The sequence below is a fragment of the Jaculus jaculus genome, chromosome 2 (assembly GCF_020740685.1).
Source record: "Jaculus jaculus isolate mJacJac1 chromosome 2, mJacJac1.mat.Y.cur, whole genome shotgun sequence".
NCBI lineage: Eukaryota > Metazoa > Chordata > Mammalia > Rodentia > Dipodidae > Jaculus > Jaculus jaculus.
Window position 1 is genome coordinate 53,006,891 of NC_059103.1, and position 15,532 is coordinate 53,022,422.

At 44.5% G+C, this 15,532-nt stretch overlaps 1 protein-coding gene across 1 annotated transcript in view; it reads right to left on the bottom strand.

The window, feature by feature from the left end:
* Positions 1–15,532, bottom strand: part of Habp4 (hyaluronan binding protein 4) — a 43,020-nt gene continuing 27,488 nt past the window's right edge. The window contains exons 6-8 of the mRNA XM_004656852.2: positions 8,999–9,170; positions 4,562–4,747; positions 1–2,812 (exon numbers count right to left, since the gene is read on the bottom strand). Of these exons, the coding sequence (XP_004656909.2) occupies positions 2,756–2,812; positions 4,562–4,747; positions 8,999–9,170 (415 nt within the window). The 3' untranslated portion in view covers positions 1–2,755. The remainder of the gene's footprint in view (positions 2,813–4,561; positions 4,748–8,998; positions 9,171–15,532) is intronic.

Here is a 15,532-nt window from a genome sequence, read left to right on the forward strand (position 1 = left end):
TGTAACAAAAGGGTTTCAGAGATTTTATTGATTTTTCTCCTTTCCACATAAACATGGCTACTGTGGGATGACGCCCAGCCTGACATGTGGAGCCCACCCTGGGTTGTCCCAGGCAGCCCCAGGACATGTTGCAAACAGAGGTGACACTGCCTAGCCAGGGACAGCAGCCATGAGAAACACAGGAAGATCTTTCTTCTGAGGCAGAAACAAGCTCTTTGGAGACACGTGGGCCTGTGTGTGGCAAGTGCAGCTCAGAAGAGAGTGCATCCTGTCTGTCTTCGCCTTGTGGCGTGGCTGCTCTGGAGCACTCCCCACAGGCCAGGGACAGATTCAAAGACCACCGCTGGCCTTACCTTGTCACCCTGCTCAGAGGGCATAAGCTCTGGGAGAGCAGACATGACAGGAAGTCAGAAACCCTGACAGCATTCCTGGCTTGCTTGGCTTGGGATGACAATACGAGCAGGCTGTAGACACTGCAAGCAGACTAGTCACATGTCCAGACCGCCACAGCGTGCCACTGCCACAGAGACTGCAGCCCAGCAACAGAAGCTGCAGAGATCCCCAGCCTGTGGTCACAGGTGTGTTTGGTTGTCACTTGTCAGAGCAGGACCACAGCCTCCTAAAGGAAGAGCTGCTGGAGTCATGTCTTCCTGTTTAGATGTAGAGGACATGTTTCATGACCTTGTCCAATACTCTAGAAAGAGGGTCTCTTCAGGCCACCAAGCCATGTCTGGCAGTGATCGGGCCCCCTTCCCCATCCCCAGCCCCACCTTCAGCTGCTGTCGTAGAGACATGACTTGAACACCTGAGGTGGGTACTGGCAGCTACTCTTGGAATTCAAACTTGCCTGGTCCCATCTGGGATCAGGGGCCAGGTGTCTTTTGTTGGGTTAACCTGCCTGGTTTTAAGTTACAAACAAGCAGCATGGGGCCCAGGGTGCCCCATCTCATACATGGTGTATCTATACCCAGCCCCTCAAAGGATCACTAACTCAGAGATCCTGTGCTTTCAGTGCAGGTCCAAATGGAATAATCCTGATAACAGCTCCCTCTGCCCTTTGCTTCTGCTTTTTGTCTTTGTTGGGGACTCAGAGTATAGACAAAGGCACAAGCAAAAACTCTATTCCTTTGACCTACCAAATGACCCAGGTGCCTGTCTATACAAAGCTCATTACAGAAAGCAAGGCCCTGTCCTGCGGTGTCACCGCACATAGATAGGACTGGAGTGAGGGAAATCAAGGTGTTGAGAAAAGATGCAGTGTTCTAACATTAAATCGCATTCTGTATGGGCTTTTCATGTGTCATTCACTTAAAAGGGAATGTTCTAAAAAGGGAGCTTCTCTTCAAAGCCACAGTAAGGCAGAATGACTTCCTGTCATTCAACCCTGCAGCATGACGACATAGCCTCACTGTGCTGTGTCCAGGCTCATCATCATGACAGACCAACCAGGAGGAAAGCAGCTGGTTGACTCGACATACCTGAGTACTCACGTTCATTTAACAAACAGGACTACAGCAGGCAGGTGCCCAAAGCAAACATCTCTGATGGTAACAAGTCTAGGGTGCAACTTTGATTATTCAACAAAACCGTGACTTCTCTTCACAGTGGCTTAGGCACAATCAAAAGGACTCAGTTTACTCTTTACAAAATTCGCAAGGAATACCAACCTTGACTTGTACTTGGATCCTGCTTCAATGTTGTCTCAGTGTAACAAGTGGGAAAATCATAAGCCACCATCACTCACAATCTCTCCAGTAAAATGGGGGAGAGGGGGTGAGAGGCCCTGCCTGCCTGCAGCTGTCTCTGCTAGCCACTCCCATGCACTCTTTATCTTCCCAGCTCAGTGGGTGGGCAGCTTGGCTCTGGGTCTCAGTTGTTTAGGGCAGGGTTCCAAGTTAATAATACCTGAACCTCTGAGGTGGTCCCTGACTCCAAACCTCCATCAGAGGCAATAAAAGGGGTGAGGTGAGGCCCAAGTGAGAAGCCTGCCCATAATATGGGATAAATGCAAGAAGGTTACAAGTCTAGGAGAGTACAGTGCTAAATTCTGATACTAGTTTTGAGGGAGAAATGATACATTTTTCTTTTACGAAGAAACTGGTTCATTTGATTAGCTAATTAAATAACATGATTCCTTAAATCTTAATGTCTGTCCTAAATGCTTTAATGTTTGACCCACACATGTACCCTACGGGAGTGTGTGCACGTACACACAGACACCACGAGGTAGTTTAAATCACCATTAAAAATCAAGGCTTCTACTGCTTCAGAGTGGTGATCACAAACTGTACAATGGCTATCTCCATAACTCAGGAAGTTTCTCAGAAGAGTTTAGATTTACGAGTGAACAGTCATTGGAAAACTAGGCTGAGTGCTGCTTTAAATTAATAGTTCTATGCAATTCCTGTAAGGACTTACTTATGCCACTTAGTCTCAATAAAAATGTATTTTATAGATTTCTTTTCTCTTTGTACTTCTGGAGGGTTCTATCTGATCTATGTGTGCACATTTTAAACATCCCTGAACGTCATTGAAATTCCTTCACTGTTCATCTCAGGGAATGCTTCCTGGGGAGCTTGCTTTCATGGCCTCAGAAAACCCCCCCCCCCCCATTCCACATCCCACAGAGCCAGAGTACAGCAGTCACAGGACATGACACGACATGGGAAAGCAACGTCAATTGTTCTTAAGAGTCTGACTCTTCTCACAGCAAGAAAGTCTCTTTGGAGTGCTGCTTTGCTGCAGGGAAGTGCTATCAGGCCAGGGCAGGGAAGTCCTCAGGGTCATCCGGATTGGGAGCAACATCTTGTGTCTGAAGAAGCAAAGAAAGATTTAAAACTGGCAGACTTGCCTTGCCCCACCCAGGCAGTTTGCTGTGTGACACAGGTGACCGGCTCACCTAGGAACTAAAGGAGGGTCTGTCACAAACACTAAGAGACACATGGATTCACAGTGGAAGGGCCTCAGGGTCATTGTGGTGGCAAGCATAGTGTCCCCCTCCAGCTAGAGTCATCTCCCTTTGATCCTGTCACAAACTATTTCTGAGGTTCCCTTTGGATCTGACACCTCCTCCTCCAATCAGCATAACTATGCTTACTACATGCTGGCCACCTGTTATGTAGAAGGATGAACTCAGTCCAAGGAGACAGTACAGTCAAAGTGAGGAACTTCAAGACCTCCTGGGAATTAAGGGCTCACAGCAAGGGACAGACATCTAGTGTAAGGCAGTTAGGCAAGAATTTCTGAAGAGAAAGCTTTCCTTGAGATAAGCCTCAGTGAATGAGGGAAGAGAACAGATTTGGAACTTGTGGCTTGAGGGGCCAAGGGCAGTCTTGGACCTCCACGTGAGCAGTGTAAGGTCATGTGCCTACCAGTTTCAACACAGTGCAGAATGTGCTGTGAACAGCTACAAGCTGTTGCTTGAAAGTAATGGAAATATATTTGCTGTTCACTGAATGAATCTTTTTTTTATACCAGGTGTCAAGAGTACTCAGAAAACCCATTTTTGCACTTGCTTATGTTAAACTATAGATACTTCTTGCCGGGCTCCTAACACACAAGAAGTAGGCAGGAAAGGAACACTTCTGACACCAGTCCTGGCAGAAAGGTTCCTGTTTCAGGTCACAGGGACAGGGGTGTTCACACATTTGCGTAGGAAACAGAGAGCCCTGCCACATGCAAAGGCGGATGTCACTTCTGTCCACTGAGAACAGCAAATGAGGTGGCTCAATGGGTAAAGCACTTACTGCATGAGCCTGACAAACCGAGTTCAGATCCCTGGGACCTACTAAAGCAGACATACAGTAAGAGTATTTGTAACCCCAACACATTTGTAATAAGAAGGGTGGTAAAGAGACATGAGAGTCCCAAAGCTCACACACAAGCTGGCCTGGCACATTAGCAAATGAGACCTTGTCTCAAGGAAGGCGAGGACCAACAGTTGTCCTCTGGCCTCAACATACACTCTGTAACATGTGTGCCCCTGCACTCACACACACGTACATCATACACACAAGCTAATTGTTTTTAAATGATCCAGTAGCAAGAGTTAATTTGTTCACAGACCCTGCATGGTTTAGGAGATGTGATATTAGAAATGGTGAGGAAGCAGTTGGAGGTATGGAGAAAGACCAGTGGTATCAAAGGCAAACAGGTCAGGACACATAGCACTGGCCAAGCAGCAGGGAAGGCTGTAAGAGGCAGAATGAGCTGATCACAAAGGACCACAAAGCCCGAGGACCATTGGCCCTAACACCATGGTCCCAGCATGTGGCACACATCAGACATGGTTGGGAAGCAGCCATCGGGGTCTAGCCTCTCTCCAGCTGAGATCTTAGCCCATGTAGAGTCAATAACACAGTGGACTCCAAGCAAACACTGGGGCAGTGCTACCTAACATATGTATGTAGACGTCACCATCCCGAACAGGCCCACATCAGACTTTACCTGGCTCAAAGAAGAGCCTGACAACCTACCAAAACTAGAATGCTGTAGGCCCCTGAGTACCCTGGCCCCTCCCTTCTTTAGTAAGCCATCCAAGACTTAGAATCCAGGCACTTACCACCACTTCTACTCGGGGTCCGTAGTTCTCTGTCCTTCTGATCCTTCCACGGCCTCCCCGGGTGCCACCCCTGGCTCCCCGTCCAGGACGAGGGAGGTTACCAAAGTTTATCTCCAGCTGGGACGTGATGTCATTGGCGGCTTTCCGGAAAACATGGGACTCATCCTCATAGTCATCCTTTACCATCTGAAACACGGGCACAGCATTAGACACTCCCATGCCCAACCATGTGTATGCCACTGTGGGCTGGAAAGAGCCTCTCCCTGAATGTGTTCTGGCCCTGACCTGCCGAGCTAGACACTGGTCTGATCCAAGTGAGTTCCATAAGTTTCAGTGCTACACATCCTCCCATTCAGTTTTTATTTTATCTCACTATGTAGCTTAGGCTGGCCTCTAAGTCTCACTGATCTTTCTGCCTCAGTTTCCCAAGTGCTAGGATTATTGGCATATGCAACCATACCTGGCCTCTTAGTCTTACTCCAGCATTGTTGAACCTATAATTTTTGTATTTTAATAAGAAAAAAGACTTGACATGACTTGACATGACTAATGTAAATGTTTCAAGTATATTTTATTGAAATTAAAAAGATTTTTGTTGGGAGGGGGCTAGAGAGAAGACTTAGCTGTTAAGGTACTTGTTAGCAAAGCCTAAGGACGCAGGTTCAATTCCTCAGTACCAACATAAGCCAGATGCACAAGATGGCACATGCAACTGGAGTCTGTTTGCAGTGGCTGGAGGCCCTGGTACAACCATTCTCTCTCAAATATTTTTAAAGGCTTTTTTTTTTTTTTTTTTTTTTTTTGGTGTTTGTGGATATGTACTGGGGGGGGGGGCATGCTCATGCATGCACTTCAAGTGTTAGTCCTTGCTTTCCACTTTGAGCCAGGGTTTCCTGTTGCAGCCCAGCTGGCCTTCGGGCTTCTAGGAAATTCTCCTGTCTCCACCTCCCCTTCCCACACTAGGCACGTTTGAACTATACATGACTGTACTATAGTGTCTATTCCAGGTTGCAAGGCAAAGACTTTATCCACCAGCCTGGGACTAAAGTTTCAATTTTTGCCTGTCTTCTGTTTTATTTGTTCATAAATGCTACTCTGACAAATCATGAAATATTATCTTATAGGAATAAAACTCAATGGAGAAGGTTTTTTCAGCTTGGCGCTGGCTATCAAATTCCATGTGTTGAGAACAGCATGATTTACAAAGCATGACTTAAATTTTGTAAAACAGTATATACTGCAGTATATCAACCTACTTTAAAAATTATAGGAGGAGGCAGACAGAACGGGACAGAATGTGCATTCCAGGGCCTCCAGCCACTGCAAACGAACTCCAGATGTGTGTGCCCCCTGTGCATTTGGCTTATGTGGGTCCTGGAGAATCGAACCAGGATCCTTTGGCTTTGCAGGGAAATGCTAAGCTGTATCTCCAGCCCCTCAAGCTACTTTTTAAAACTGCTTGAGTTCAGATCCTTCACATTTTAAGAATGCAAGTAAGTTCTCCCTTCTATTAAAAGAAAACTTATAAATAAGTATCATGGAATTTGATTTGGCCATAGCCCCTCACTTTAAAATCTATATTCCCAGAAAAGAAAGTGCATCAGAGATCCTACAACTTGCTACAAGATGAATCTCATTTCCTTGCGCACTTTAGTTCCTTGGAAACAAGTTATAGGGTTCCTGTTTTATATCTGTGTCCCCTCAAATTTTTTAAAGAAAGGTGAGAGAAAGAAGTTAGGAGCACTGGCACATGCACATGCAAGTAAGAGGCAATGATAAGCCACGGTATCAACGTGCACCAGCAGTAAGTGGCTGGTTAGGTCTACAGGCTACCCTACTGCCTGAAGGGATACAGGCAAAGCAAAAATGATTGAACTGATTAGAAGGTCTGGCTTCCACGCTCAGCTGACTGGGCCAAAGTGCTCATTTTCTATAGTAACAGTGCAAATCAGAAATATTATTCCAGGACTTTCTTCTCTCTCAGGATGTCAAGAACACAGTAAAGTAATAAACCCATAACCTGGCTTATGCTGTTTCAAGAACAGTCTCTAACTCTGCAATGCTGTAAGATAAGCAAGGACCACAAGGCCTTGCCCTGCATTGAAGCCAGGCCAATGACTCAGGAAACCCAGGAGCTGGAGCCAGGGAGGACAAATCTGAGTGAACTGAGGAAGAGGCTTCTGTTTTTACCTGACATGTCAGCTGACAGCACAGCTGTTTGAGACAAAGCTTTATTTGCCATTCCCATAGCAGAAACAAACTGAGAACATGGACAGATGGCCCAGCTAGTTATCTTATGGGCTATAAAAGACGTCACAGAGAATTCTAAGAGAGTAAAGCCCATTTCTCAAAACCTAAGAGTGATGCCTCCTAGACCTTAAAATGATCAAAACAGAAGACAGAGGGACACTGTACCAAATGACCCTCTAAAGAAAGTACTTCTCTAAGAATGCAATGAACCTAAGTGTAAATGAGAACTATTACGGCTTGGATCTTAAATGGCCCATAGTAACCTATATGCTAACAGCATGATCCCAACCTGTGGTGCTACTGAGAGACGGTGGAGCCTTCAGGAGGTAAGTAAGGCCGGGGATGACAGGGCATGCCCTTGATAGAGCAGTAGGACCCCACCTTTTCCTGTCTCTGCTTTCTGGCCACTATGAGGTGAGGAAGGTTTCTTCTGCCATGTGCTCCAACCACAATATATTGTGCTGCCACAGGCCAAATGACCTGAAACTGGATCAACCTTTCCTTATAAGTTACTTCAGGAATTCTGTCACATCAACAGAAATCTAAGGAACCCAAGCAAATTTCTGCAATGTCCTGAACTCCCAACTGAACATAATGACTAATAAATACCCAGCAAGCTTATTATCCCCATCACCACACTTTCAAGCTGTGAGTGAGTGAGCCAAACTCTGTTTTTGTTTTTGTTTTTTTGAGGTAGGGTTTCACTCTAGTCCAGGCTGACCTGGAATTCACTATGTCGTCTCAGGGTGGCCTCGAACTCAAGGCGATCCTCCTACCTCTGCCTCCTGAGTGCTGGGATTAAAGGCGTGAGCCACCATACCCGGCCTGATCCGAACTCTTAATTCTACCCATGCAATGCTTCAGTATGCCTGTGAGAACAAGAATGTCTTGCAAAGCCTGATGACCTGGGTTCGATTATCTAGTATCAGTTTGCAGTGTCAAGGGACCTTGGCATGTCTATTTGCCCCTCTTCTCCCATTTACATACAAATAAATAACTTGTTTTATAAAAGGACATAAATGTGATTAAATGCTCAGCTTCATCAATAGATAAATAGCCAGTAGAGATTTTCCTTGAACACTTGATAAGAAGCTGAATGGAAGCCATGGAGCAACACTCTTAGCATAGCAGGCTACTGCACAGCACCTGAATCTACCAGGCAACTAGGAAGTTCTTAGCAGTTAGGCAAAGGGAACAATGCTGCCAAAACCAGAAAGGCATTACAGACTGTAGATCCTCAGGCACAGCTTTAAAAGGGTCCCAACAGGATGCTCATCAAGAAGTAGAGGAAGATAAGCCAGCTGTGGTGGTGCGCACATATGATCCTGGAACTCAGGGATAGTGACTTTGAGACCATCCCAAGCGACAGTCAGATGTGGCTCAAAACAAACAAAAGAACCACAGTAATTACAGCAGTGGACAATCCCGAGAACATGGAGTGATTATCCTCTGAAATGGCAGCATACAAAGAACATTTCTACTAAAGGGACAAAAAAGATGAAGCTGGACATGGTGACACACACCTGTAATCCCAGCACTTGGGAGATGGAGGCAGGAGTATCACGAGTTCGAGAACAGCCTCAACTGCACAGCAAGTTTAAGACCCTATATCAAAGAGAGGGAGAGGGATAGGGAAGGAGAAAGGACAGGAGGGAGAGAAAGACAATGAGTGGGAATAGAGAGCTGGCTTACAGCATCTGTACTGTCTCAGCACTTCCAAGGTTAGCTAAAAATGAACTTTGTTTTGGGGGAAGGACTGAGATAGGGTTGTTCTGTGGCCCACTCTGTCCTGAACCCCTTACGGTGATCCACCTTCTTCAGCTTCCTGAGTGCTGGAGTTACAGGTGTGAGCTACCGTGCCCAGCGTAAAATATTTTATTGCCAAAACATCATGTTTCAGGTAGTTTTTGTCATCCTTGATTACACTTAAGCAGAAACAGGAGTGCCAGCCGGGTACGGTGGCACACACCTTTAATCCCATCACTCAGGAGGCAGATAGGAGATCTGCTGTGAAGTTGAGGCCAGCCTGAGCTATAATGAGACCCTAAAACAAACAAAAACAAAAATAGGAGTAAAAGAAATAAGAATGTCAACTAGTAATACTCCATTTCCAAATCTGCTGGAAAGGGTCTCATTTCCAACAAGGTAAAAGTGGGGAGTACCAATGGAAGAAAACGTAACACTTACATCCTCTCTGTACTTGGACTTGTGGATCACCACTGCTTTGGAAGGAACTGAGGCCTCGGGCTTCCGGATATTGAACTCAGGCTTTGGTCTGGTTAGTTCTTGAAGACTTCTCCACTCATCTAAAGTCATCTCTTGAACTTGTGTTTCCTCTTCAACTTCCAACTCAGGTATTCTATAATACATACATAAATATGAAAAAATAATTTCTGATAGAACTGGACTATACTCTAGAAAAGTGGTGACCATTAATTTAACATACTTTTGATGTACTGAACTTCTAATGTAAGTCAGGAAACCTTTGAATAACAGTTCTAGGTCAATTTTATGCCATCATTGCCAAATGAATGTATTTCCTTTGTTCAAAGCAGTTTGTGAAAGATGGGGGCATCACCATCCCTGTGTCAGTAACATTACACCCCACCACCCTGTCCTCCTGGGGCCTTATGGACAACATGAATAGAAAATGAGAAGTAAGTTAGATGAATCAACGGTTAAGGTTCTTGCTTGCAAAGCCTGATGGCCCAGGTTCAATTTTCCATTACCCACAGAAGCCAGATACACAAAGTGGCACATGCATCTGGAGTTCATTTGCAGTGGCAAAAGGCTCTGGCATGCCTATTCCCCACCCCCAATCTCGGCTTGCAAATAAATTTTTAAAGAAGCAGAGATGCTATAGAAACAAAATATTAGGTGGACAGAAGTCTCGAACGGTGGATTAAACGCACACTTTTGTAAATATCCTATTTAATTTTTTAAATGTTTATTAGAGAGAAAGAGGCAGGAATGGGCGCACCAGGACCACCAGCCATTGCAAACGAACTCCAGACACATGTGCCCCTTGTGCATGTGGCTTACGTAGGTCCTGGAGAGTTGAACCAGGATCCTTTGGCTTTGTAGGCATACGCCTTAACCACTAAACCATCTCTCCAGCCCCTTAATTGGTTTTTAAAAGAAAACTCCATGTTGTCTTATGTCTCTCTCCAGGACCATGCTTCCAACCATCTTCCTCATCTTGCACAGACTATTTTCAAAGCACTTTCTACTGAGGATAGACTGTCTTGTCAGCTTCACTCAAGTTGATGATACAGATTTTTGGGCTGTTTTCATGCTTGTCTGTTTATTTTGAGAGCCTATGAAAATTAAATATTTTCTTGCCTTCTATGACTCATAATTTCATGTAACTTTAAAAAATATTTTATTTTTATTTATTTGACAGAGAAAGAGGGAGACAGAATGAGAGAATGGGCACATCAGGGCCTCCAGCCACTGCAAACAAAACTCCAGATGCATGCGCTTCCTTGTGCATCTGGCTAATGTGTGTCCCAGGGATTGAACCTGGGTCCTCTGGCCTTGCAGGCAAATACCTTAACCGTTAAGCCATCCCTCCAGCCCATAATGTTTTTATCTACTAATTTTTTCTAGTGCTGCACTGAGGGGCATCCCTGCCCCCATGCAATAGTAAATGCCCAAGTTTAAGTTATTTAAATTTACCAGCTCTATCACTCTCATCTTGGTCACACATTTAAGTCCTAGTAGAGTTGATAAATACTTTTCCTTCTAATTTTTTGGTACAACTTGCCACCATCAGGAATCCAGAAGATGACGTCAATAGACTTTGCAGGCATTAAAAGGTAAATAGCTGAGCTGGAGAGAGATGACTTAGCGGTTAAGGCACTTGCCTGCAAAGCCTAAGGACCCAGGTTCCATGTAAGCCAGTGCACATAGTGGCACATGTGTCCGGAGTTCATTTGCAGTGGCTAGAGGCCCTGGCATGCCCATTCTCTCCCCTCCCTCCTTCTCTCTGTCTCAAATAAATAAAAATAAAACAGGGAAAGAAAAATAGCCTAGAGGAATGAGCAACACTAAGGGAACAAATAAAGCACATGACAGGAAAGAGAGGATTCCTCTGAAGACAGGTGAGTCAAAGCTCACTCAAGAAAGAACTGAATAGTTCTACTTTTAGCTACTAAAACACGATTTAATTTATAACAAAAACAAAAATACTTCCAGAAAGAAAACTTCAGGGCCTGGAGAGATGGTTCAGCAGATAAAGTGCTGGCTGCACAAACATGGAAACCCAGGTTCAGGTCCTCGGACCCCACATAAAAGCTGAGTGTTCTCATGTGGATGAGATTATAGAAAAAGCCAAAGTGCCTTTTCCAGTTGGCCCTACTTAGAAATCAATGGGACAATTGGTAATATTCATGAAATGCTTAGTATCAGATACTATCCAAAATGCTTCATGTATGTGCACATGCCATTGGTGGGCTTATGGAGAGCTGAGGACAGCCTTAGGGTGTCTATTCTTTCCTTACATCCTGCTTAACAGAGTGTCTTCCTTGTGTCCCTGCCAACATGCACACTGCCACACTGAATGTTTCTGCACTAGTTGGCTTCAGGCTTCTGGATTCTCCTGGTTCCACCTCCCATTTACATAGGTGGGTTAGAATTATAGTCACATGCACTACTTTATATTCAGACTTAAAGAGGAGTCAAACTCAGGCTGGCGTTCAAGCAAGCACCTTTAACCACTGCAATCTCCCCAGCCTCCTGTTAGTTTCCTTGTTTATTTTCAAGATAGGATCTCACTTGTACAGACCAGGCTGGCCTTGAACTCCCAATGTTCCACCTGTTTCAGCCTCATGAGTGCTGGGATTACATGCCTATCTCATCACACCTAGCTATCAATAATAAACTATCTCATCATCAATCCCATCAGCTGAACTAATAGCCTCATTTCACAGGTAAGAAAACAGATGACAGAAGTTAATGATGGGCCATGATGCTATGTCTCAGACAGAGTCACTGTAGCTCTAAAGCCCACACTAGACCTCTGCTTCCCTGGGACTCGGAACATACAAGGACAGAAAAAAAAGGCTTCAACGGAACATGGTGCTACATTTCCTCTGTGGCATACCCTTCACTTGAATGTACGAAAGGGTACAACTGAAGAAAGTGGGCCCTCGAAGCAAAGTTTAGAGAGCAGACACTTGACCAGGACATGTAAATTTCACCTAACATGTAAGACACTCAATTCACAAAAATCTTGACTTAGAAATAAATTACAATAAAAATGATTCACTTCAAGCATTTCCATTCATAAAGTATTTTTGTGTTTAAAGAAGGACACTGAGGCTCCACGTATCTGATTAAAGTAACCCATGTGGACAGAAAAGATGTATTTGAGGTTATATACTTAAATACAAAAAAACATTAAACTCATCCATCAAGAACTTCCAAAACAACCAGGCATGGTAGCATATGCTTTTAGTTGTAGCACAGCTCTTGGAAAGCTGAGGCAGGAGAACTGGCTTTAAATTCAAGGTCAGCCTAGGCTAGAGTGAGATACTGCCTCAAAACAAAACACAGGCTAGAGAGATGGCTTAGAGGTTAAGGCACTTGCCGACAAAGCCAAAGAATGCTTGTTCAAATCTCCAGGTCCCACATAGCCAGACCCAAGTGACACAAGCATGCAACGTCACACATGCGCACAAAGGGGTGCATAATTCTGGAGTTTGTTCACAGTGGCTAAAAAAAAGGCCCCGGCATACCCATTCTCCCACGCCCCCACCTCTCAAAAAATAAAAAACTGGCCTGGGAAATGGCTTAGTGGTTAAGGCATTTGCCTACAAAGTCTAAGGACCCTGGTTCAATTCCCCAGGACCCAGTAAGCCAGATGCACAAAGAGGCTCATGCATCTGGAGTTCATTTGCAATGGCTAGAGTCCATGGCACACTGATTCTATCTGCCTGCCTGTCCCCCACCCCAATAAATGAAATATTTTTTAAAAACACCAACAAAAGATAAGTTCCTACTGGAACAACTTGCTACAAGAATGACTTGATTTGTAATGATGGCCTCTGCCTTCTTGGGTTTAGAGTGTAATTATATAAATATTTGTGCTTTTGTTCAGAGTGCTGACTATTTAACAAACTTTTGTTAAGTTTCACTGATTGAAAAGGATTTTTTTTTTTTGCATTTTTAAAAATAAAGTTCCAAAACTGGGCTGGGGAAATGACTCAGTGGTTAAAGGTGCTTGTATACAAAGCCTGCCATCCAGGGTTTGATTCCCCTGTACCCATGTAAAACAGATGCAAAAAGCAGTACATGCCTCTGGAGTTAATTTGCAGTTGCAAGAAGCTCTGAAAAGGTACACGTGTTTACACACACACACACACACACACACACACACACACACGTACAAATAAAATATTTTAATATTTTTTTTAAGTTCCAGAACTGAGAGATGAGCTGGAGGCTCACTATGGCCATGTGCTGCAAGCCTGAGTGTAACTCAAAGTTGGGAGCAGAGCAGAGCATCACTACCAATGAACGCAATGCTGAAACGACTGAAACATCATCATGGGGCAGGGGAGAGAGCTCAGGGTGAAGTGTTTACTGTGAAGTATAAAGACCTGAGTTTGGATTGGTGGCATCTACATAAAAGGTAGGCATGGAAGCACTTGCCTGTAATCTCAGTGCTGGGGAAGTAGAGACAGGAGGAACCCTAGGACTTGCTGGCTAGCTAGTGTAGCTGAATCACCGAGCCAGCTTCCATGAGGGACCTTATCTTAAAAAAGGTGAATACTGCCGAAGACACACACACTAAGCCACAGGACAATCAGAAATCAAACTGGATCTGAAATGGAAGACACATCCCTGCTAACTAGCTGTCACAGTGATGGAGAGCAATGTGGGGCTCCTGGGGGAGAAAAGTCATGGAGAGTCTTAATAAGCAGTGGACCCTGCAAGCTACTTAATCAACCAGCCAGGCAAGATTTGCCCACAGGTATAGTGGTGGCACATGAGTTATGTGGGTAACCTACTGTTCTCTGATGAAATCTGAGATCTTCTTAGTGGGAGGAAATCCATGCCTGGTACTGAGAACTAAGTTAAAAGCCTATCACTTAGAAGGTCAAAGACCCCACAAGGAAGCGCGCACTGTTCTTTAGGTAAAGGAGATGCTATGCCCATCAAATAGCTATGTAAATGATATATTTATACCCTTTGATCTTCTGACAGGTCTTTTGACGGTCATGGATACTGGAGAAACCCAAGACTCACCAACATGCTAGAAGAGGAGAAAGCCAGGGCTTAGCACTGGATGAGTCACAGCTGCTAGGGCTCCGGAACCACCACAGAGGAAGTGACAGAAATAGAGTGCTGAGCTCACTGTTAGCCAGAGAAGCTCTTGTTTGAAGATGGCAGTAGACACTGAGGACACTCAAAATTCATCAAAACTGAAAATAAGAGGCTGTTCAGATTGACAGCTCAACTCTGAGACCTCCTCCGTCACACCCTCCAAAGCTCAGGGAACATTCCAGAATAGGGAGCCAAAAGAATGAATACAGGAATGAATACTTTGGGGCACAGTCCTCCAGACATGAACCAACCAACTGGTTCAATCATGACCACACAGTGCTTCTTGGTACTCCTACAAGACTGTTCTGAGCCCATCAACATTTTGACATGGAAGACACAGGAAGACAAAAGGAAGGAGACCGCCAAATGGATAAAGTACTACTTGGAAACAGGCAGGTCCTTAGTGGAATGAGGGTGACAGAGGGGGAACAAAAGATAATGGGATGGGAATACAATCAAATTACGTTATGTCTTATATTAAGGTTCCCAAAGAAAATATAAGTTGGGGAGATGGCTCAGGGAGATTTCAGTTCAGATCTCCAGTACCTACCTAACATGCTGGGGTATGGGAGTGAACACCTATAATTTGGGAGGCAGAGATAGGAGGATCCTTGAGGCTGGCTAACTAACTAGTCTAGCTGAATTGGTGAGCTCCAGGTTTACGGAGAGAACCTATCCTTAAAAAAAAAAAAATAAGATGAAAGACAGGCGTGGTGGCACGTGCCTTTAATTCCAGCACTCGGGAGGCAGAGGTAGGAGGAATGCCATGAGTTCGAGGCCACCCTGAGACTACATAGTAAGTTCCAGGTCAGCCTGAGCTAGAGCAAGACCCTACCTTGGAAAACCAAAAAAAAAAAAAAAAAAAAAAAGGTGGAAAGCAACTGAGGAACACACCCTAAATTAACCTCCGATCTTCCACACACAAACAGATACACATGAAAAATGAAACAAAACATTACAATGATATTAGAAATTTTAGTAATTTTACAGTTCAATAAGGCCATACAGAAGCAAAAGTTTCTCAACATCAGCCAACACAGCAACTCTACCATGCAGCACCTCAATTCTGAACGGATGTTTTCCTTCAACTACAGGCCACACATGGAGAGGTGTGCTATCTAGACTCGCTCAAACATTGCGGACAGACAGGTACTGGCTACACTCTCTCAGACACTGCAGACAACAACATTGCCAGCAACCCACCAAGCATTCATTTGTCTTTCAGAGACTACAGAATTATTCTGTCTAATAATATGAACATCTTAGCTCTAGAGATTTAAATAGTATAATGTTCTCTTCTGTCCCTTATGTGTTTACTGCTCATTCTCTCTCAAATACACACACACACACTGCTTGTTTGGTTGGTTGGTTTTTTGAGGTAGGGTTTTGCTG